Below are 22,853 nucleotides of genomic sequence, written 5' to 3'. Positions count from 1 at the left end.
CATATTGAATAATGTTTTTCTAGGTGCTAATACATGCAGTATAGCCCATAGTGTGGAAATAAAGGGGGTTCAACTTACAGGCTGTCCAGGCTCATCTCCCCCAAGGATTCTGAAGCCAAATCCAGACTCCATCCTCCGAAGGTGAACGTCCAGTTCCTTATAATCTGGACCTGGCATAAAGGAGATCCCATTGAGTAACGAATTCTGCCTCCTTCCCATCCCCTGAGAAACTGAATACACCAATGATAAATTAATTTTGTGGATGTAATTAATGAGAGTGCTGTTAGAGTCCATGGAAAGCATAAAGGATTTTTAAAAAATATGGTAACAAACAAGTAGGTACTCCAGATTAGGTAGTCTCTGGAATAATAGTGACCTGCCATGGGCACTATGAGGGAATCACCACAAGAAGAAAGAGCATATTAATTTTCTGAGGGAAAAGAACTTGATTTCTCCACAATTTTTTATTTTCCTGAGAGCATTCAAATTGCCCTCAAGAAGCCTGGCTGTCACTTTGAGGATGTTTATTCTGATTAGACTGATTATTAAAGAAGTAAGAGAGAACAGATGGTAAAACCCTGGAGTGGTAAAGTACTACCTAGTAATTTACTAATATCTGTTTATGACTTGATGCATCTAGTTCAGGTGTGTGTGTGTGTGTGTGTGTGTGTGTGTGTGTGTGTGTGTGTGTGTGACATATGCCTAAAAGAAGTTGTCTCTTTTAAATTTGGAAAGATTAGAAAATATAGAATTTACACTTTTCTCTATTGAGGCTTAAGTGATTATTTTCTGACAAGCTTCTTTAGGTTTCTCATAACTTATAGGTCGACATGAACTATTATCCCCCAATATTTTAGAATATAGAAGCCACTGATTGGCTTCTGACTTCACTAGTTACTCAGAGTAAATTAGAATACTTTTCTGAAGTCAGCCGAAGGAAGAGATGTGTATTTAAAAAATAAGTTGGGAAACTCTCCTGAATGTCATTATTTTTCAGCTGTAGAATAAACTAAAACCATGCAAAATGTTTTGACTTTTTAAGGAGAACATGAGCTATGCTTACCACCTCCCACTGGCCCTTTGCACTTTCCTCAGGGGGAAATACTTCAATCATGACTGAGTTGTGGGTTCTTTCATACCCACTGTTAGGATGTCAGTGAATGAACAGCAATTCTGGGAAATATTTATTATGCCATCTGTTGCTTAAGAAATGTTTAGTGATTTTTTGAGCCTTAAGATTTAAAGGAGGCGTTAGAACTGATGGAAGCAACTATTAAGTAAAATTTCTCTTGCTTAAACAGGATAGTTATGGAATTAAGATGAGATTTCAGTGAATTCTCATGGGACAAAAACCCATGTCTAAGCCACTTGGATATACAGTAGCAATTGTAGTAGAGAGACACTCATTGAATGATGGCCAGGCAAATCTCTGCAGTAGGTGTGGCTGCTGGAGTGATACTGTGTATAAAGGACAATGATAATAGGCTTGCTTTGGTGCCCCCAAACCTGGGCTATTCTCAGGGCTATGCGAAGGCAAGTCATTCATTTCTGATATGTGGGGAAATGCTGAATATAGGTGCGCTCTTAAAAAAACTGAGTCAAGCACATAAGTGCATACATATGTAAGCATTGTGCACAACCCAATGACTATTCACATCCTTTTATAACCAAATGCACTTATGATTAAGGCCTTTTCCATTTGACAAATACTATAAAACTCTTGAAGAAGAGTAATCAATTAGACCTCTACATCCCTTATAACTTATATAATCATTCATATTTTAAAGGTGGAAGAACATAGACACATTAAGTTCTTATTAAATAGAGTTGGGTGGTAGAGGGAAGATGAAAACTTTGCCCTACACTCTATAAGACACAACTGGTGTTTGAATTTAGTTCATTATAGAATCTACAATATCATATATGAAATCACATATTGGGTTATGTAACCCTTCGGGAAGGCAGGAAGAACAGCCCTGCAAAAATCATAGCAGGTACCTAGGCAAGGGAGATGGGAGACTCCCACAATACTCAATTGCTATTCAAATTTTACAAGTTGATTATGCCTCAACTGCTCATGGGCAGTCTCTTCTCTAGGTCACTTTAAACTTGGAGGACTCTAGACCATATAGACATGAAAAGTTCAAATAGAAGGTGATATATTTTCTATACTTAAAGTGACACAGTCAGCATATGTTTAACTGGGACTTTTCATCCCCTATATTTTCCTTGTTTTTGTACTGCTCTTGAGTATGGTAAGTGGGAAATTGTTCCATTCATATTGCATGAGTAACTCTAGGAGAAGTTTACTATGTGATCCATCTTATTTGCTAAGTAGAACTTTTCTCCTGGGAAAATGCTGAAATTATGACAATCCCAGATATCCAGCTTTTTAGGAGAAAAATCTAGATTTTTGGCAAGTTATTTTTATTTAACTCTGAAGAACATAGATGTGAATAAGACATTTATCCTCCTTCTCTCTACTCTTTATGGGCATTTTAATGACAATCATGATCCTGTTGCTCTAATCCACCCTGACTTCATGATCATAGTATTTCCCCTGCCAAGTAAGCATCCCCCAACCTGATTTTAAATGTAGGGTATTGTGTGTCAGCCACTTTGTCTCCATGCTTCCAGGCAGAGACAGACAGCTTCACGGTACATGAGCAAGTAGAGTGAGGCAAATAGAGTCTCCTTAGAGAAGTATGTCAGCAGATGTGATGTATTTTTTATTTCTTTGTTAATTTTGAACACAGATTCAGAGGCTGCAGGGCACAGAAACTTTAGAGAAATAGTCAACTGGAAAAAAGTTAAAATGATAGATTGTGCCTTGAGGCAGTAGTATTTTTGTTGTTGAGAAAATAAGAACTTTTTAGAAAGATAATTTTTCTTTGGCTCCCCCCCCATTTTAAGTCTGGCTTTGCAAAATAACTAAAATTATATGCACAAAGCTGGGAGACATTATTATTTTTCCTTTCTGCTTTGTTATTCTCTTAGAAGATTATGATGTTTCTCATATTTTCCCCTAGCTGCTCTTCTGGCCTGACAACAACATGTTTCAAATATTGTTTCATGTTTTATCTCTACCCTTATTAATGCAAGGACTTAAAGCAGGAAAAATCCAATGGTCAACTCTTGACATCATTGAGACAGAGTCAATAGTCACCACTCCTCTCACTTGTTCTTACATAAACTATGCACCTGGGAGATTGTTAGATGAAGGTGTCTGGTAGATATCCAGCCCTGAATTGTTTTGCATGTCGCTCAACCATTCCCCACTGAAATTCTTTTTCTTTTCTGTTTTCTTGTTTATTTTTTCTGTGTTCTTTAAAAAATATCCATCTTATTCCTATGCCCTTTCTGCAGAACGGTCAGGGACACTGTCAGGTGCTGCATCTCAAGAAGAGGCAGTGGTTGTGAAAACATAGACTCAGGGGAGACAAACCATTCTTTGGTCATTGGTGTTCAATGGCCAGCCATGGCCAGTGTGGCCTCTTTTATAGAAACTGGGTCCTGGGATCCTCAGCCATTATGAAATAAAGTATCTCATGATACTGTTCCCAGATGGGATTTTACATGACCACTGTAGCAAGTTACTGAAATGGAATTTACAAATCCCAGTTTATCCTGGGCTCACACCAATATTGCAAAAGCTAACTTTAAAAAGTAGTAAATGGTGACCACATCCAGGTATCAGAACAAACCAAATTCCCTCATAATAAGAAAAGCAGAGTTTCAAAAGTCAATTCCTCTTCCACACTAAGACTTAGGAGATTCATGTGCTACATATATCCTTGGTTTGGCTTTTGAAAGGCAAGACTTTGTGCACAATATTAGGGAAAAGGTTGGGTAACTGAACATAACTGGTTAATTAAATGAATGGATTTGATCTTTAAAACATAAAGAATAACATTTTTATGAATTAATTTGGTATATGGGATGCGGCTGTAAACATATCAATTACATTTTGGTACTTGAATCCCCTTTTGTGTTTTAATTAAAACGTAAGTACCATGGCTTATCATCATAGTTTGGCACAGAGAATGCATTTATTCATTTTTTTCCTGCTGGAAACAGCATTATCTTTTTGGCTTTTCCTTGTACAGAGATTTAGGAAAGACAAAGTGAGGAAGGTATCAAAAATCAAAGATATTATTAAACATATTCTTGGCTTCTGGATTTCCATGTACTCCAGAGACAGAATGAGTTACACAGAAATTAAATAGTTTCTGTTGCTGAATCTAACATTACCTGATAAGTAGCTAACACTTTTTGCCTTAAACGAATCCCTTCTCTTTACCATTCTCCTCTGTCCCTTTGGTAATGTGAATGTAGTCAGAGATATTTTAGCCATAGTGAAAACCATTTCCCACTTTCTATTTGGTTTCCTTTCTCAGCCTTCAAATAAGCTCAGATTTTCCTATCCTAAATATCATCTTCCTCCCTGCTTCCATTTCTTCCTTGGAAAAGTAGTCTCCAGTAGTGCCTTCACTCCATCTCTGATCCATTCCTGCCAGTCTTTTTTATGCTCTCTCGGCATTACTAAACTCTTCAAGGTCCTTGATGACATTCTAATGATTGAATTAAACAGTCATTTTTCTCTTTCCTTGTAATGATTGACTTCAAAGCCTCATTTGATACTGTTGATGCCCCCTTTATGACCTCTGATTTCTTTTGATCCTAAACAGGGAAAGGTCTCCTTTGGAAGTGGTTTATGTGATACAGCATTCCGGAGTTGCCCATTCAAAGGTTCCAGCCATAGATTCTATTGCTTTTCACTAATATTCTCCTTAGGTGATGACATAATTATCTCTGGCTATCTGGCGCTCCATTGTGCACAGCTTGTAGGAGTTGCTAAATAAACGTTTCTTGAATTTAGTTGCCTTAAGGTACTTGCCAATTTACTAGGCCCAAAGAATCACAGCATTATTACACTATGGGGTTATCACTTAGTTTCATAAATATATTATTTAGAACTTCCTAGTATCAATTTTGCCTCTGTACCTAAGGATCTTATGCAGATAAAGATGATAATATAACACAATTATAATGAGTATATTTGAGTCAAAGATCATGACACAAAATTTGATAAAGGGTATTTTATAAGTATGAGAAATAATATGGGAGATCTATTTATTTTGAATGCCATCATAATTTTCCAAAGTATTTTGATAACTTGTGTGGACATTTAATAAAGTATTTGAATTGGTTCTTTTCTTGAAAATCTGGAGGGTACCTGATCTCAAACCAGGCAAAGTGGGGACCAAATGGAGGTCTAAACTTTACCTGTACAATGTCCACTTGTAAACCTAATTCTGAATTGTACCCCACATCTTAAAAACTATATATACATATAGTTTTTATAACTAAAAACTATATATACATATAGTTTTTATAACTAAAAACTATATATATATGCCAAAACTTAAAAACTATATATATATATGCCAAAAAAAAGAAAATCTGTATTGTATAGTAGTATAATAAACTCAACTATAACTTTTGTCTTTTAAGTGAAGTATTTTAAAGAAATGTTAACTATCACTTCTCATATATATCAAGGTAATTTAAGCTACTGGATGGATTTTCTTTTTTTCTTTTTTTTCTTTTTTAAAAAAAAGCATTCAGAACCTGAGATTTTCAAGAAATGTGCTTTTTGTCATCAGTAAGTTGAGATTAAGAATTTCAAAAGAAAACCTGCTTTAATTTATCAACTATAATTACTAGACCCAAGTTTCTCTCCGGGTATAAGATAATTTCTTTTTAAAAAATTGCAAGAATCTTACAGTTAGTATTTATGAATAATAATGCTTTAAAAATTTCAGAACAAGCTAAACACATACTTTAGACATTATTTGAGGACAAAATACTAAGCAATATCTTCCATATTTTCTATAAGAAAATGACATGGAAACTTACAGAATGAAGTGATCTCAAGCACATATATTCTCCAAGGGATGTTAGAACATGCTGAGATGGATAATGAGCTGTCATCATGGAAACACTCTAGAGATGTGTGCTGTGAGCCTTCAGCCCTGAAATAGTGCTATGATTATGAAACACTCTTTTCTGCATTTGTTTCAGTGTTCTGACTTTTAATCCAGTGGGCTAATCAGTGGTTCAAAGCATTTCCATTACTAATTCTAAGAGTACAAAAATTTAAATCTTTTTCCTTCTTCATTTCTACAATAATGTTAAGTATTTTAGCCTAAACCAAAATTGGTGTTTTCAGAATGGTAAAGTCAAAAAATTTTTCATTTAAAGTAAATTAATTGGTTAAAAACTCTTAAAATTAAAACTGTGATATTCTATCCTAGCTTAAAGTCCTTTAGAAATACAGCATTTTGTAACTGGCAGTGTTAAAAAAATTAAGCTGATATATACTTGATTTGAAGATAATTGAGTTCTATATTAGCAAAATGTCTAATAAGTTTTGGAAATATCTAAATTGCACATCTCTAGCTTGAGATCCTCTAGCTTTTTATTTCTATCTAGTCTGGCGCTGTTCAAAATACATAAAAGGTAAACTATACAAGTAACTCACAATTTTCTAGTAGTCACATTTTAGAAAGCAAAACAAAACGGATGAATTATTTTATAATGTATTTTAATGTACCTAAAATTTTATTTCAACACAAATCAATATAAAGATAATTAATGAAATATTATTCATATCTTTCTGTTGTGGGTTTGGGTACTAAGTCTTTGAAATGTAGTATGGATTTTACACATATCTTAAAACACATGTAGATTTAGATTAACCCCATTTCAGGTGCCCAATAATCACACTAAGCCGGGCTCGGTGGCTCAGCCTGTAATCCCGCGCCTTTGGGAGGCTGAGGTGAGTGCATTGCCTGAGCCCGCGGGTTCGAGACCCGCCTGGGCAGCGAGACCTCATCTCTACAATAATAATAATAAAAAAATCAGCCGGGCGTGGTAGCGCATGCCTGTAATTCCGGCTACTCGGAAGGCCGAGGCGGAAGGATCGCCGGAGCCCAGCAGGTCGAGGCTGCCGTGGCCGGGAGCGGCCACTGCACTCCAGTCTGGGCGAAATAGTGAGACTCCAACTCCAAAAAAAAAAAAAAAAATAAAATAATAATAATAATCACACTAGCTAGTGGCTACTGTATAGGACAGCACAGATCTAGACAGGTTGATGACTTTCTTTGGTATCTGATTTCTAATGCAGTCTTTTACTAAAGAATTTTGGGAAATAGATTCACGAATAGACTATTTTCCTTTGCCTTTTGTTGGCAAGTATTTAGGCTCACCAGGATGAGACTTGCTCTCTACCTTGAATACATGCTTATGTGGGTGAATAAAATAGCACAATGATTTTACACTAAAAAACAGATACTACGCAGAAGAATGATTTGCTACACAAGATGGAGGATGTTGTGTTCACAGAACTGTGAGTACTGAAGAATACTTGCCAGAGGAATCCATTCGAAAACTGGTCCTGGGTGGCACTTGTTCTGGATGGAAAAATGGGGAATTAAAGTTGAAATTCATTTATGGCATTTAAAAATTCATTGTTACTTTCTTTTTGTTACTATAACTCCTCCACCCCAATCTTGTGCTCGTGTATAATGTTTTTTTTTTTTTTTTTTTCGCTAAGAGCCATAGAAGTTATTGGACAGATTTATCCTGCTGTATGTATGAGCATGTATACAAATGTATCTCTTTTGCACACACCCCAATAGAAAAATCCCATTTTTTTTTAGATCAGGATGGAAAAAAAGATGACCATATCTAAGTATTATTAAGATTTTATTCTCATTAAAAGAATACTTATTTGAAAGTAAAGTCAATTCAGAACCTGAAATATATATATTAAATATAGGTCTTTTAAAATTATGTTATATATACTCTGTCACTAAAAGTATTGAAATGAAAAGTCAAAAATTCAATCAATGATTGTACTATACCTCATAAAAATTCACAGACATGAGTATAAAACATCTTTAAAATGCAGTAATAGCTCACATTTAGAATTCTAGAATCTTGAACAACTTAGTTACATACTGTATCCTGGAAGTATCTGGAGACATATTACTCTCATGGATCAAATATTTTCGGGGGCAGGTCAGGGACCAATTGGCATGCTTCCACAACATAGATATATTTGATAAATGCACACTTTTACCATGTCTTTATCTGGAACTGCTGAACATGTAGAAGGTGACATAATTATATTGTCCCTTGATGTTAATCCTGCCTTTTAAATCCCTGTCTTAGCATCATAGAAGAATTAACAGAACAATAAAGCTGCCAGCCACCTTGAAGAGCTTCCATCCAAGGCCCTTCCTTTCACACATAGCAAGTCCCCAAATCCTAAGTGACTTGTACAAGTTACTCTAGACTATCTCAGAAAATTCTTCAAGATCATCCTTTTTAGAAAACTTATTATACTTAAGTGTCTGTTTGGTTTTTTAACTTAGTTAGAATTCACTATCCAATAAAGCTCTTTTTTTGTTTCATTTTAGTATTATTATGAAAAAATACTATACTTTTTCTGATTATGCTATAATTTTTTTCCTAACATTTTCAGATACCTTTCCTATTCCTTCACAGTTCTGTCATAGACAAGTTCCTAAATCACACAACTGAGTTTAATATGAACTGGGAAAAAGACACATGTACACAGACCTCTGGTCAAGAAATACTTAAAAAAAATACAGATCTGTATTAAGATAAGCTAAGATACTTCTGTCTGAGCAAATGAAAGAATATTGTTATCACATTGCTTTGCTTTTGAATCACGTGAAGAATTCTAATAGAAATTATCTAAAAGTTACTAAACCTCTCAAAAGCTTAAATCTACATTGTAAGATAAAAAAATTGTAAAAATTTTCTTTCAAGAACCACTCCTCCCATACTTTTAGACTTCAATATGTAAATTATTTGTCACTTGGAAAACATTTCAGATTATAATTATTGTGCTGGTCAATAATTATATGTATTTATGATATATAATCATCAATCATATAAGTGACTATTCCTTATTAAGAGCATGTATAGAGGAGGCAACTTGAAATACTTAGTTTTAAAAAGTAGAGAGTGAGAATACAGTATAATAGAGATCCCCCATTTTGAATGTGTTAAGATGACACAGTTTTATCATATAGTTGTGCCATATGAAGCATCATGAAAATATGAGTATTTTATCATTAAATTTTAAAAATTAAAATAAGACCAAATTTTGATTGCTTTCTTATTGAACTTCATTTATTTCAAATAAAGAACCAGTCTGCTTGTCAAGGACAGAATGATCATTCTCTTCAGATAAACTGTGTTTTCACAGTAAAGACAAATTCATTTTCTAGCAGAATTGTTATTTTTTAAGAACCTCAATTCAAATCCTAAGTGTAACTGCTTAGGATTTGAATTGAGAAATATCCTTTCATAAAAAAAGAAAAGTAGACTTGTATCAGGGATGGAAAACTGCTACCTTCTAGACACTTCTATTAGGTATGAAACTGACATTTTATGTTATAATCTAACTAGGACCTACTTGCCATCCAGCAACTGAACTAAGTTTACCGAAGCCTTGATAGTCTCATATTTATTCATGAAAGTACTTTGGATTACATTGTCAACTAGTACTACTAACAAAAGGTTTTCATATATTAAGTAACTTTCAATCAAGGACTGATTTTAGAGTCTGTTTTTCACCCTTCTCTTCTATCCTCTGTCTAATTCTAGTATCTTTAAATTATAAACCACCGAACGAAGTAAATTTGTAAGCTATAAGACTGGATTTAATTTCTGAAATGCATGGAAAAACTATGTGCTTTACCACAACTTTTATTTTACTATCTGTATTACTTAGCTCATATCATGGTAACTTTCTATTTCAAAATGAATCTGTTAGAAATATAAATGTTAACCGTAACTTTTTAGAAAGCTCCCCAAAGATATCATTTTTAAAATTAGATTTCCAAATTAATTAAAATCTACATATCAAAAATGGCAAATACAACTTAACTAGAGTTACTGATCTCCATATCAATGTATCATAACTGTAAAGTGACATATAATGTGATATATTAGAAATTCCTGCTGAAAGACAAAGTTTTTTCACCGATCAAATCATACCATAAACCATACTAAGGTTAACAATAATGCTTTTTCTGTGGGAAAAGGTACAGAAAGTTAATCTTCATTGCACAGTTGAGGACATTTAAAGTAATAATGTTATTATATTTTTTCCCATCCTTTTATGATTCTAATGCTAAAGTCACTGGTAAAAATGTCTTCACAATTGCCTATCATCTTATTTTAATATTTCACTAAAATAAGATTGTGCTCCAGAGAACACATGTGGGGGGTATTTTAATTAAGGCCATTGGACATCAGCAGTATTCAAGCTAATCAGGCCGGGGCTTGATCTAGCTTGGTATTCAGATGTGATGGTGTTCTCTGGGAAGGCATGGTGGTCTTTTGTGATCATTTAATAGCTGCCGGTAATAATGGCATCTGTGAATTTACTGAAATCTTTCTTAAGCCTTTTGATACTTTCAGTTTGACTGTATCAGCTACTTAACTACATGGGGAAAGGACACTTGAACCAGGAAGGTTCAAGTCGAAGGATATGCACCGGCTTTGGCGCTCTGGTTCTGAGCACCATGGATGGATGTGGTTTTTACCAATGTTTTTCTTTTAGAGTCTCAAGGTGTGTGCTGCAGTGGAGAATACTATTTTATTACTACTTCATCCTTTCAAATGGTTCTGCTGTTAGGATGGGAGACAGTGTAAACTACAACCCTTGCTCACCAATAACAGGGAAAAAGCAGCAGAAAACCCAATAATTCAGAAATACAGCCACCTGTTTGTGATCAGCCATGAATTATATGTGCATTACAATACTGAACAATGAAAGAATTCAATAATGAATAATGAGCAACAAAAGAGCAGGACAAAAGCCATAGATGTGAAAAACACAACTGTTCATTTTTTGATATGTCGCAAGTTATAATTTCATTTCATGTGTAGTACTAAAGAACAGTTTGCTTCTCCATTATGCTCTTTAACTGGCCTGTGGTTACATTTGATTGCTATCTTTCCTGTGATACTCATTGCTTATTATGAGTCAGTGCTTTCTAATTTCTGGACAGAACAATTGATTGTGTGAGTTCTTTTTGAAGAAACTTCAGTGGAATCTCGAATTTTTAGAGGTTCTATCATAAGGCACATTGCACCATATGGATCCTTGACACTTTTATGATTCTAAATTTGAGTGATATCTTACTGCAAAGGAGCGTGGATGTGTTGTACCTTATAAATTGTTTATTTTTAATAACCAAAGTTCAAAGAGAAGAGAAAAAATTTAGACTTCAGTTATAATTCAACCTAGATTCAAACCAAAGTTCAGAACCATGAGGGAAGAGTTTCAGGAAATGAGGACTTTTCCGTGTCTTCCTGTTTGCTTCTGCTCATTTGTTTCAGTTTCCAAGTGTGGAGATACCCAAGAAATGCCCCTCTCACCCTCCATGAGCAAAGAATGATAAGACAAACCTTTAGAATAAGTCTGGCTTCATTGCGAACTTTACATTATTGCATGCTATAATTTGTAATTCCTATAAATCTTCTTGAATTTTGTTCTGGGGTGCAGTTGAGTGACTTATAAACAGTTTGGCATGCATGTTTATTGCAGCACTATTCACAATAGCAAAAACATGGAACCAATCGTGCTGCTCATCGAAAGAGGACTGGATAAAAAAAATGTGGTACATATACATGATGGAATATTACACAACCATAAAAAATTATGAACTTTGCTGGAACTTGGATGAATTCAGAGTCTACAATACTAAGTGATCTATCACAGAAACAAATAACTGAGTACCATATATTCTCACTCATAAGCGGACCCTGAACAATTATCATAAGAAAGGAACTGCCAGTAGTGGGAAACTGCCAGGGGAAGGAGGGGGAAACACTTCATCAGTAAGGGTACCTGATCTCAAATCAGGTAAAATGGGGACCAAAGTGAGGCCCAAACTTTACCTGTGCAATGACCATTTGTATACCTAACCCTGATTTGTACCACACATCTTAAAAAAAAAAAAAAGAAAAAGAAAAAGTCTGGCTTAAAGAAAAATTGAAGCAACAGGACAAGGTCCTCCTTCCCAAATCTACAAACTTTTATTAGAATGATCAAAACTTCTTAAAATTCCAAAGTGAGCCAAAGTGCTTTTCTTTGGGAAGCACTTTATACTGCTTTGCCTGGCAATAAATAGAGCTGTTCTGATAGGCATCTAGTAGTTTCTAGGTATAATCTTTCCTACAGGCAGGAGACAGATGAGATTAACTCCCTTTCAGTTCTGTGATTATTGCGATATTGCACCTGACTTACTCTCTGTGATAAGCATGAGGACTCCATGGCGTAGTACTTAAATGCATGAAGCTTTACTACTGATTTTTTCTACTTAGTTGCCACGCACTAGATTTTACGTATGTACAAATTTTCTGGGTATGGGGGGAGTTTACTGGGAGTTTGGCTACCAAGACAAGCCATCAATAAGCCTTTACTTCAAAATAGGTATACAATATGTACAGGCAAAAATTCTGTTAGCAAAATACTAACTTGAAAAAAAATCTATCTGAGTAGGTATTAACATTTTTATTCATGATCTGTACATTTAGATGTATTTTTTTCTTAGACAAGTACTATTCCTTGAATAGATTATATAGTAAAGGGAAATGTCACAATTTACCCTTCAAATGAGGACTGCCTGGGGGGTGAAAAGTGAGCTATTGATAATTATGCCAGGACAGCACAGACATTCTTGTCCCAGGAAAACTCCCATGTATAGTCACCTTAGATAGTCTCATGGGTAACTAGACCATTTAAAAAAGTTTCCTATTGAATTAGAAATACATGGTTGAAGCAAGGATGCAATCACACAGAAAGAATGGCAGGAGGAGATGAGGGGAGGGTGGGAACGTAAGATACTTCAGGAAATTTAGCATACAACAGAAAATGCAAGTCATTCCTCTTATGATTACCAAAAAAAAGTAAAATACTTCCTTTATGAGATTTATGGTAAAAGGACAGAGAAGAGAGAAATAAAACAGCATGACTTAGTCCACTATGCAAAGGAGGATATTTTCCTTTGTTTTCAGGTTTTAAAACAAGTAATGGGGACAAGTAATGGGAACAGCAAGTAATAGGGACAGCAGGAACTCAATTATCCACAGAAACTATCTACACCAGTGGAACAGTGATGATTATCTAAAAGTGTTTGGTAGAGAGGGGGGTGAGGAAATTTTTGCTCTTCTCTGGGAATTAACAGTAATGACATATGGTCAACATTTAAATGATTAACATGAAGATCCAGAAGCTCCATTAGTCAAAACTTTCTTGGGAATTTTTGGGGGCATGATTCTACTTTTATGTATGTAAGCTGATGCTTTTGTGGAATTAGTTTAGTGGGGGAAAATATCTTTTTTGCACAGAGTTCTCCAGCAAGGACTAATGACATTTTTATAATTCAAAGATATCTAACACATAGCAGTCTCTTGATTAAACATCAATATTGCACATGGAAGTTGAGAAACTATCAGCATTGTCTAATTATTTTTACAGCACAATTTCCTGTTAAAATACCGATATTATTTGTTGTGTTGTGTAATGTAGCATTGTCCAGAAATTGTTTTCCTTTGTGTTTGTTTGTATCCCCAATTTCACCATAAGCTTCTAATGAGTAGAGATTATTTCTCATGCCCTTTCTCTCGTGGATTGCCTAGCAGAGTTTTAGATACATATTGGGTGTTTCATATATTCTTGTTGATTGATGTGAAGCCTGGAATTGCCACCTCTAGGCAGCGTGCCTAATGCTCTGAAGTCAGAGGCACTGTCAGCCTTCTGGGTGGAAGAATCTCCCTTTCTCTGTTTTTCTTCAGTCCCACCTCATCTTGAGAAACTCACATGAAGATAGGTGGTGTTTCTGGCTTTCTTCTCATAGCGCGTACCTGCCATGTTATGTTTCATGTGGTTCTAGTATCCTGTGTTTGTCTTTGTTTGTTTAAAATCACAGCATTTCCTCCCCCCCAGGAATACATCTTTATTAAGATATTCTGTGCATGCACATTAAAATGTCAACGTAATTTAATTATGACTCAAATGAGGCACAGCAGCTTTTACATCATTTGATAAATTTCCGTCATTTGGAGGGGACTGATGACTTAAATCCAAATATTTCTTGATAGACTTGATAGAACAAACATTCATAGCTCTGTACAGCTCAGGCTTGTGGGTGGGAGGGCATCTTTTTACTTGCAACCGTTTTTTGAATGTGAATGCAAAAATCTCTTCAGTTTTAGACATGGTCGTAAGGAAGGATTTCACAAGATCACCCCAGACTTGGGGAAATGTCAAAGGACGTGGTTTAAACTGCTTGGTTAGGGTTTCCTTCTACACTTTCCTTGGTCCCACTGATTTTTTTTCTTCCAGGAAAAAAGTTTAGAGACACAAGGGTAAAGAGAACCAAACTTAAATCTTATATATGTGATTCAAAGGAATAATAATAGCAGTGGTTCACAATAAAATTTTGTGAATATGAATCTTTTGTTTGGGTGTATATATTTTAAATTATTGCATTAAATAACTATTTGAAGATGATGAGGAAAAGATTAGCTTTCTACCTAGTAGTTAAAATTTTTTTAAGTATTGCTCAAAAAAACACATAACAGAATGGTGGCTCAGCCTGTAATCCCACGCTTGGGAGGCTGAGGTGAGTGGATTGCCTGAGCCCGTGGGTTCGAGAACCACCTGGGCAATGTGGCGAGACCTCATCTCTACAATAAATCGAAATAAAAGTAGCCGGGCATGGTAGCACGTGCCTGTAGTTCCAGCTACTTGGAAGGCTGAGGTGGAAGGATCGCCGGAGCCCAGCAGGTCGAGGCTGCGGTGGCCGGGAGCGTGCCACTGCACTCCAGTCTGGGTGACAGAGTGAGACTCCAACTCAAACAAACAAACAGAAAAAAACTTTTCAAACTTGAAAGATGGAAATGTACAAGAGGGCAAAAGGCTGTATTCTTTTTTAAAGACACTCCCAAGTCCATAAGCAGAGTGAACTGATCACCTATCCAGAGGGACTAGAGAAAGTCGCACTGTGCTCTTGTGGCTTCCTTTATCTTAGCTTGACATGATTTCTGTGTTTCATTCACACTCCATTTAGTGTATGAAATAACATGATAGAAAAGAGAAGGATGGGAAAGAAAATGAGCTTGCCCTCTTTTAGCTTTCTGAGAGTTTTGACCCAGAAAACATTACTGTGACCTTAGAAACATTAGAGAGAGCTGATGAAAACAAGAGAGCAGGGGTGTGCTTAGGGCACTAGCAGCAGTGGTCTAGGTGAGGGCGCCAATGTGCTCCAGCATAGAGTAGGCGGTGAGGTGGGGAGTCAGGATGTTTGCTGCTCCTGCAGCTGCAGAGGGAAACGGGGATAAAGAGCTCCCAGAGGAGGACTGAAAAAGAAAGCTCTGTGAGGCTGAGAGACTTTGCTTGGTTTGTTACAGGTGAGGAGGGGAGAGGCAATGAACAGAAACAGTATTGCAGGGGCTGGGTGAAGAAATCAGAATTCTTGCAGAGTTGAGAGAGGGTCATGTACAATTCGTGTTCAGAAACTGAGGGCACAACTGTATCAGACAACCGTAAAGAGAAAATTGGAGTTAAACACCAACCTTTTCTTGAATAATAAAGTTTTGCATTGGCCAGGAAACTGCAATGCAAAGGACTAATGAAGAGACAAAAAACAGGAGGAGGCATCTTTTGATGCTCCTTAAATATAACCACAAAATTAAACAAGCCAAGGACTTGAGAATGATATTTCAATCCTGCAATGCGTTTCCACCTTCCAACTTAGAGCCTCTGCTGTGTCTTGCTCTCTGCTTGTTTACACTCATTCTTTTTATTCCCCAGTTACATATGTGAGAGGAAGACATATTACTCATCTCTGGTATCTCCTCACAGTGCTGAGAGCAGTGGGTATTCAATAAATACTTGGTTATTGAAGCATGAACAGTATTAAGAACTGTGCTAAAATCTTTTCAATTTTTTTGTTTAATGAGCATTAATATACTGAATTTACACACTATATTATATAGCTAAAAATGGATACTTTTTTCTTACTCTACTACAGCAAAGACATTCCAATGATGACTCTTCTAAAGATATTTCAGTTAGACCAGGCTCAGTGGCTCAGCCTATAATCCCAGCACTTTGGGAGGCCGAGGCAAATGGGTTGCCTGAGCTTACAGGTTCGAGACCAGACCAGGCAACTTGGTGAGACCTCGTCTCTACAATAAACCAAAAAAAAAAAAAAAAAGCCAGGTGTGGTAGCACGTGACTGTAGTTCTTGCTACTTGGAAGGCTAAGGTGGAAGGATCACTGGAGCCTAGCAGGTCGACGCTGGGGTGGCCGTGAGTGTGCCACTGCACTCCAGTCTGGGTGACAGAGTGAGACTCCAATTCAAAAAAAGAAAAAGATATTTCAGTTGTTCATCCAGAAGAAGAATGAAGTAGAGTGGCTCTGATGTAGCTAATTCTTAATACACACACACACACACACACACACACACACACACACAGACACACACACAATTGTGTGTATGTAGTACGGGGGTGTTTCATTTTGATAAAAATGATTTCCAAATGGTCTGCTGTCCTAACTATTTTATCAACAAAAATTACTTCTACAAAGGGTTGTAGAGGATGGGGAAAAGGTATTATGTCTGCTTTTCCCTTTACCAGCTGGGTGCATAATTCTCAGCTCTTTAGCTCATCAAAAGAGTAAGCAGATTTGAGATCCTCTGAGATCACACAATTTAAAACTTGCTATTCATGCTTCAGATGATAAAGCTGGAAACAAGACATTGGCAGAACACCGAAGCAAAGGAAATCAGCAGTCCATAAATGGGAGCACCAGGGACGAAACCCTTCTACTAGGCTAGGTTTTCTGATCACCTACTCAAGTTCTGATTATACTGCGTGTTGTATACTCATACCATTTAGATTCCTGTCCTCTAACATGTGGAGGAGATGACCTACAAAATGGTGGAAAGAAGCACAACAAATGCGCACGCAATATTAAAAGCTTTGTCTTCTAATGTTTACAAAGTGCAATGAAATAATTTTAAAAGACCTTCAGATACAACGACAGATGTTTACATGGTATTTTAAGACCGAAGGTTCAAATGTGCCCAATTGCATTAAATGAGAAGCAGAAGACTCTGGCAGAGATGATTGACACCTGCCTCTGTACTGCTTTTGGAGGCAATTGATTTCATCATTGTGAGTTGGGAAGTCTTGGCTGACATTTTACTCAGGGCCCTACTTTCTTTAATGACTGCATTTAAGGTTTAAGAAAACCTGAAGCTTTAGATTCAAGATGAGATTAAACAGATAAAAATTCCAAACATTTCTTTCCCCTGTCTGGTAACTTAAACAAAACCAGCAACCTTCCCCCTCCTACTGTCCCCCCTCCTACTGTCCCCCCTCCCCAATAGATTCCTGATTTTCCTCAGGGGCTTACAGGGAAAAAATAGGAGAGAAATTTTAAAACTGAAAGATATAACAAGCTTACTTTTAAAGTCAACAGGCTTTTAAAGATAATTTTAGACCAGCTGGCTCTACATTTGAGATACTTTTGAAACTCAGAATACAAAAACTTGCCAGATCATTCAGTCTCAGTATATCTCCTGGCAAGGTCTCAGCTATTATTAATGTACCCTTGTTTTATGTGGCTTTCACTTACGCCTACTTTCATAAATGGCTCTAGATTTCTCGTAGAGCTCATAGGGGTCAGGCTTCCGTGGGTCAAAGGCCTCTGTTGAGTCAGGAAAGGAACTCCTGTGAAGGGCGGGTGGGAAGGGCAGGTTCTGCGGTATGGCCGAAGCAGATAAACTCGTTTGAGGACTGCCTTGATTCTCCCATCGGTCCATTATCTGAAAAGTGAGAGAACAGAGAAGATGAATTCTTCCTGGCTGTCTCTTTTGTCACCTTTAAGTTAGACTTTCTTGTCTTATAGACTTTTCTTCCAGGAACATTTAAAACTTTGGTACAAACACCTTGAAAGAAAAGATTCTCTTTCTATATAATAAAACATCATAGACTGTTATAAATGCAAGCGGAACCTGATTTTTGAATGTAAACTTACATATAGCTTATATAACCTTGTCACCTATGAGCTGGTAATCTTTAGCCAGTCACTTAATTTTTCTGTTTCCCCCCCCATAAAATAAACATAACATGTCTCAAGATAATTTATGTGTAAATGCTTAGAAATGTATGGTATTATTTGTTCCTTTTCTAAGATGGTCCCAATATATTGCATCACTTTTACTAAAGCAGAAGATTAAAATCGTCTGCACATAGTCATTTGACACCTACGCATATCTTAACAACCTCCTATACTTGAACATTCAGTCACTTCCCTTTCAGTTTGTGAGAATAATTATACAATCACCTAGGATTCAGGAATTGCTCAGAATCTTCTAGGAAGCCTCATCTACTGATCTGGTGATTTCTCCCCATAATGCTGCTACTGATGTTGATACTATACAATTTCTTAAAAAATCTATAGAGTACTTCCTGGTTTATCATGCTCTTTCATATACATGATCTTCTTTGATCCTCACTATAGCATCATGAGATAGACAATGCAGAAACTAATATCATTTTTTATCAAAAAGAAATGCAGGTTCGCTGAGACCACCTATTTGTACCGCCAACTTCACCTTCATTCATCAACTGATGCCTCATTTAAACTCAACTTCCGCTTTTCTACTTTGAATAAACTTATAGTGTGTATAAAAATTAGATTAGTTTCCCTCCTGCCTAAATTCTGCATGGGGTCAGCACGGTCCTCAGGACAAAGGCCAAACTCCCTGTCCTGGGGCATGGTGGGCTTCTCATGACCCAGATTCTGCTCACCTTTCTCACATCGCCTGATGGTCTTTCTGCTCATTCTCTAGGATCCATCAGATTCTCTTCTGCCTTTGAATCTTTGCAGACTTTCTTTATTCTCTTCCATATGCAAAATTTACTCATTATAAACTCTTCCATCCCCTTCCCTCATTCTACCTAGCTACTAGATTTGAGTGAGATGTCTCCTTTCCTAGAAGACCCTTGCTGACTATCCTGTCCTTTCTGGGTGCTCAGACAGCATCCTTTACCTGTCCCTCAATCCACTTATCACACCCAACTGTGATTATGAGTCTACCCATCCATGTTTCACATGCTGGGGACAAGGGCTGTGTCTTTCACATTGTTGAATAATGCTCAGAAAGTGTTTATTAGCGAATGAATGAAATAAATAAAATACGGTTAATTAAAAATATTTTGATATACAATGCAATTTGAACTTGGCAGGATCATAATGTTCTGTTCCCTACTATATTGCCCTTCTTTTATTTTCACACAGGCTTTATTTTGGTTAGGACTCTGATTCCAGCTCTGATATGCCAATCATCAATATTTTAAAGCTGAGAGGGATGGGGGAGGCGTGTACTCAAGTGTTTTCAAATTACACCTGTGCACTGTGTAATACCAGAGATCTCTGTGGCCTGTCCTGCCCATGTGAGACTGTGTCAAGGGTTCGAGTTTAGTCAGCAAACTGGGAAAGAAATGGGCCTCTTTTCTTTCTATAACTAATAGGAGTGGTTGTTTACATAATATCACCTTTGGGAAGAATAATTGGAAAATATGGTTAGAGTTTTAGTAAAGTTTCTGCTCAGTGGGTTTTGTGCTCACATTTAGAAAAATTTAAATATATACTTCACAATTCATTTGATAGCAAAACTCATATAGAAAGCCATTCTGGTTTTCCTTAATCATCCATTCTGGGTGACTTTGTTATAATGTGGGAGACCCATATTGGTGGTTAAAGGCATATCGTCTATGATTTTTCACTAACTGACTTTAGGCACCTTGTGGATGCATTCTGGCTGTGACGTTCTCTGTTTTAAAATATAAGATATTAAATGCTAAAAAGTAAATAAAGCAGAAATATGGTCTGAGGAGCTGTAATATCCCACTTGTCATTATAGGGGTTTGGCAAATGTCTATTTCTTTCTCTCATATTCCACTGAGGGTTATCTGATACCCACATGTATCTTGCTGGTATATGTATTGCTCATGTACAGTCATTGGCGCAAACATGCTTCAGGTAAAATATTGGTATTTCTAAAAAACAATCTTAAAACTACAGAACAAATAATGCTTTGGGCACTGTTTAGGAAAGTTGCTATGGCAGATTGACAAATTCTACAGTTTCTGTAGCACAGAGATTGGAGAATTAGTCAAGAATCCAGTTCATGCTTAGTAAAGCATTCACAATTTCTTGCTGTCACATTTATTAACCCTTGAGTCACTTTATCAGGGTTTCTTAAGAGATTGTAGAGCAGAAAATTACTGCATCCATGAAAAAACAGACTTACTGTTCCACTCTACACCACCTCCTGCTCTACTCCTTCCAAATTGTTACCCGGTGGCTCTGACCCAGAAGACCGTGGAGCAAATCACCTGCCCTGTGATCAGAGGTCACCCCCTTTGCTAGGGCTATTGTGCTGGACCTACTGCATCTTTTGAAGGGTAGATTCTGTTGATTCCTCTTTACTTCCTTAGACACCTTGGTCTGTGGATGTCTGCTTTCTATCGAAGACGCTCTGTTCTTCTTTACCTTCGTGAACCTCCTGGATTGCCCATTTCCAGGGTCTAACTTGCTCTATCTACCTAGTGTTTTTCTGGCCTCAACCTGTCTAGAGTTCATGTTACCTGCCAATTGTTTATCTCTTAACAAGGACTCTTACGGGCCTCTCCTGTCCAGTCCCCATGGTGTTCATATCTGGGTCAATTTATAAACATCTCACTAGAGTAAGAAAAAATGGAAATAAAGTTGTTTTCTTTATGTGAAAGAAGATTGTTATCACTATTGGCCTTGGTGAATAAAAAAATGTCTGCTCAACTATATGAAAGGACAGCCACTGAAATATCAATGGACAGATTGAACATACACTCCGTACCTAGGCAACAAACAGTAAAACAGAAAAATTTATTAATAGTCATGGCTGATTTTTAAATTTTTTCTTTTGAGTTGGAGTCTCACTCTGTCACCCAGACTGGAGTGCAGTGGCACGCTCCTGGCCACCGCAGCCTCGACCTGCTGGGCTCCAGTGATCCTTCCACCTCAGCCTTCTAAGAAGCCAGAATTACAGGTGTGTGCTACCATGCCCGGCTAATTTTTGATTTATTATAGAGACGAGGTCTTGTCAAGTTGCCCGGGAGGGTGTCGAACTCGTGGGCTCAGATGATTTTTTAATTTTTTAACCACAGCTTCTGATTCTATGGTGGACACTGGGAGTAGAAGGGTTGTGAATAAGGTTGATTTTCCCCTCGTGAAATACTCTGTCTAGAACTTGTTTTCTTCTTATAGAAACAGATAATTTACCCCCCCAACCTCACTGTTTTGGGCATGGCTGGAAGATGAAGGCATTTGGCTTGATTCTGTACTTGAAGAATGAACTTTATCCTTTCCAGTTGGAGAGAATGAAGACTCACTATAAATAGTGCATTATTTGTTAAACAGGAAGTGACTATCTTGACATGGATTAGTGTAAGATGTGGATCAGTGGAACAGAAGAGCATCAGGAAGTGACATAGGATGAGGAGAAGGTTAGATTTCACCCAGGATAAGATTTCCTTATTCTAAGGATGTCATCAATCCTCTTCAGAGGAGAGAGCACATAAATCCATATACTGTGGGTATATTGCTATATGCTTGTTTTGGTTAATAGCTCAGTATGTTCATTTCATAGAGTGACTAATATATTAAGAGTTCATGCATGGAGGGTCTGCTTCTTATGGTGATAATAGGTTATACTTTTGAGCTCAATGTACAGAGGCATTGTTTTAAACACTTTAATGGATTAACTCATAGACTCTTCACTATAACTATAGAAGAGGGGGTACTATTATTATCTCCATTTTACAGATGTAGAACTTGAGATGAGAGCTTAAGCAGCTAGTTCAAGGTCATACAGCTAGTAAAAAGAGGAACCAAACTTGAACCCAGGAAGTATACTTCCACAGCCTGCACCCTAAACAATTATACCATACTTCCTCTCATTATGGTCCTCAATCTAAAGAGACTTTCTGGTAGACACACAGGGGACATTAAATCTATAGCCCTCTTTCTTCATTCAGCCTTGGATCTGGAAGTATAGGCCTTAGCTTTTGTATAGATACATGGACTCAGGATTAATTGTACACTGAGTTCTATAAAACCTTTTTTGGAATTATTGACTATGAATGTAATTACTATAATGATAGCAAATGTTGTAATTACACCAAATGACATAATTTGTCTAAGTGTAGTACATATAAGGAAATCACTAGATTGCAAAATTATAGCACCACAATGAGGTTGCAAGGTTCCTTATTAGATAAAGATGTGTATAACCATAGAGTACACACTTAAGTTTGGTGGTGAAAGGAAAGAGCTACTTAGACAATGATCAAAATAAACAAAATTTCATTTTAAACATTTAAAAATACCTCTTTTCAAAATTACATGCATTGCTAGCTAATCTGCTAAACCTAAATAGGTTTTCCCATTTGATGTTCTCTGTGGACCAGATGAGCCAATCCTAGATGAGGACATGCCTGGGGACAGTGTTTAGCTTTGCCACAGTACTCTGCCAGTCATGGACTTCAGACATTCCTGTTAGGGTAGAATATTCTATCACCCCAGAAAATGGGATCCCAAAAAAACCAATCCCAGCTCTTGGTACTTGGGCAATTAGTAGTCTAAATCTAATGGCACGTAAAGATGATCTCTACCTGCTAAA

The 22,853-nt window shown here is 36.7% G+C and overlaps 1 protein-coding gene across 1 annotated transcript in view; it reads right to left on the bottom strand.

Annotated features, from left to right (window-relative positions):
* Positions 1–22,853, bottom strand: part of MAGI2 (membrane associated guanylate kinase, WW and PDZ domain containing 2) — a 223,949-nt gene that overhangs the window by 184,978 nt on the left and 16,118 nt on the right. Inside the window, exons 3-5 of the mRNA XM_021709136.1 lie at positions 17,762–17,951; positions 7,434–7,475; positions 79–170 (exon numbers count right to left, since the gene is read on the bottom strand). Coding sequence (XP_021564811.1) covers positions 79–170; positions 7,434–7,475; positions 17,762–17,951 — 324 coding nt within the window. The remainder of the gene's footprint in view (positions 1–78; positions 171–7,433; positions 7,476–17,761; positions 17,952–22,853) is intronic.

Source organism: Carlito syrichta, unplaced genomic scaffold (genome assembly GCF_000164805.1).
Source record: "Carlito syrichta isolate Samal-C Ts95f unplaced genomic scaffold, Tarsius_syrichta-2.0.1 Scaffold165773, whole genome shotgun sequence".
NCBI lineage: Eukaryota > Metazoa > Chordata > Mammalia > Primates > Tarsiidae > Carlito > Carlito syrichta.
Note: the sequence above shows the minus strand (reverse complement) of the source record. Positions and strands in the feature narration are given on the sequence as shown.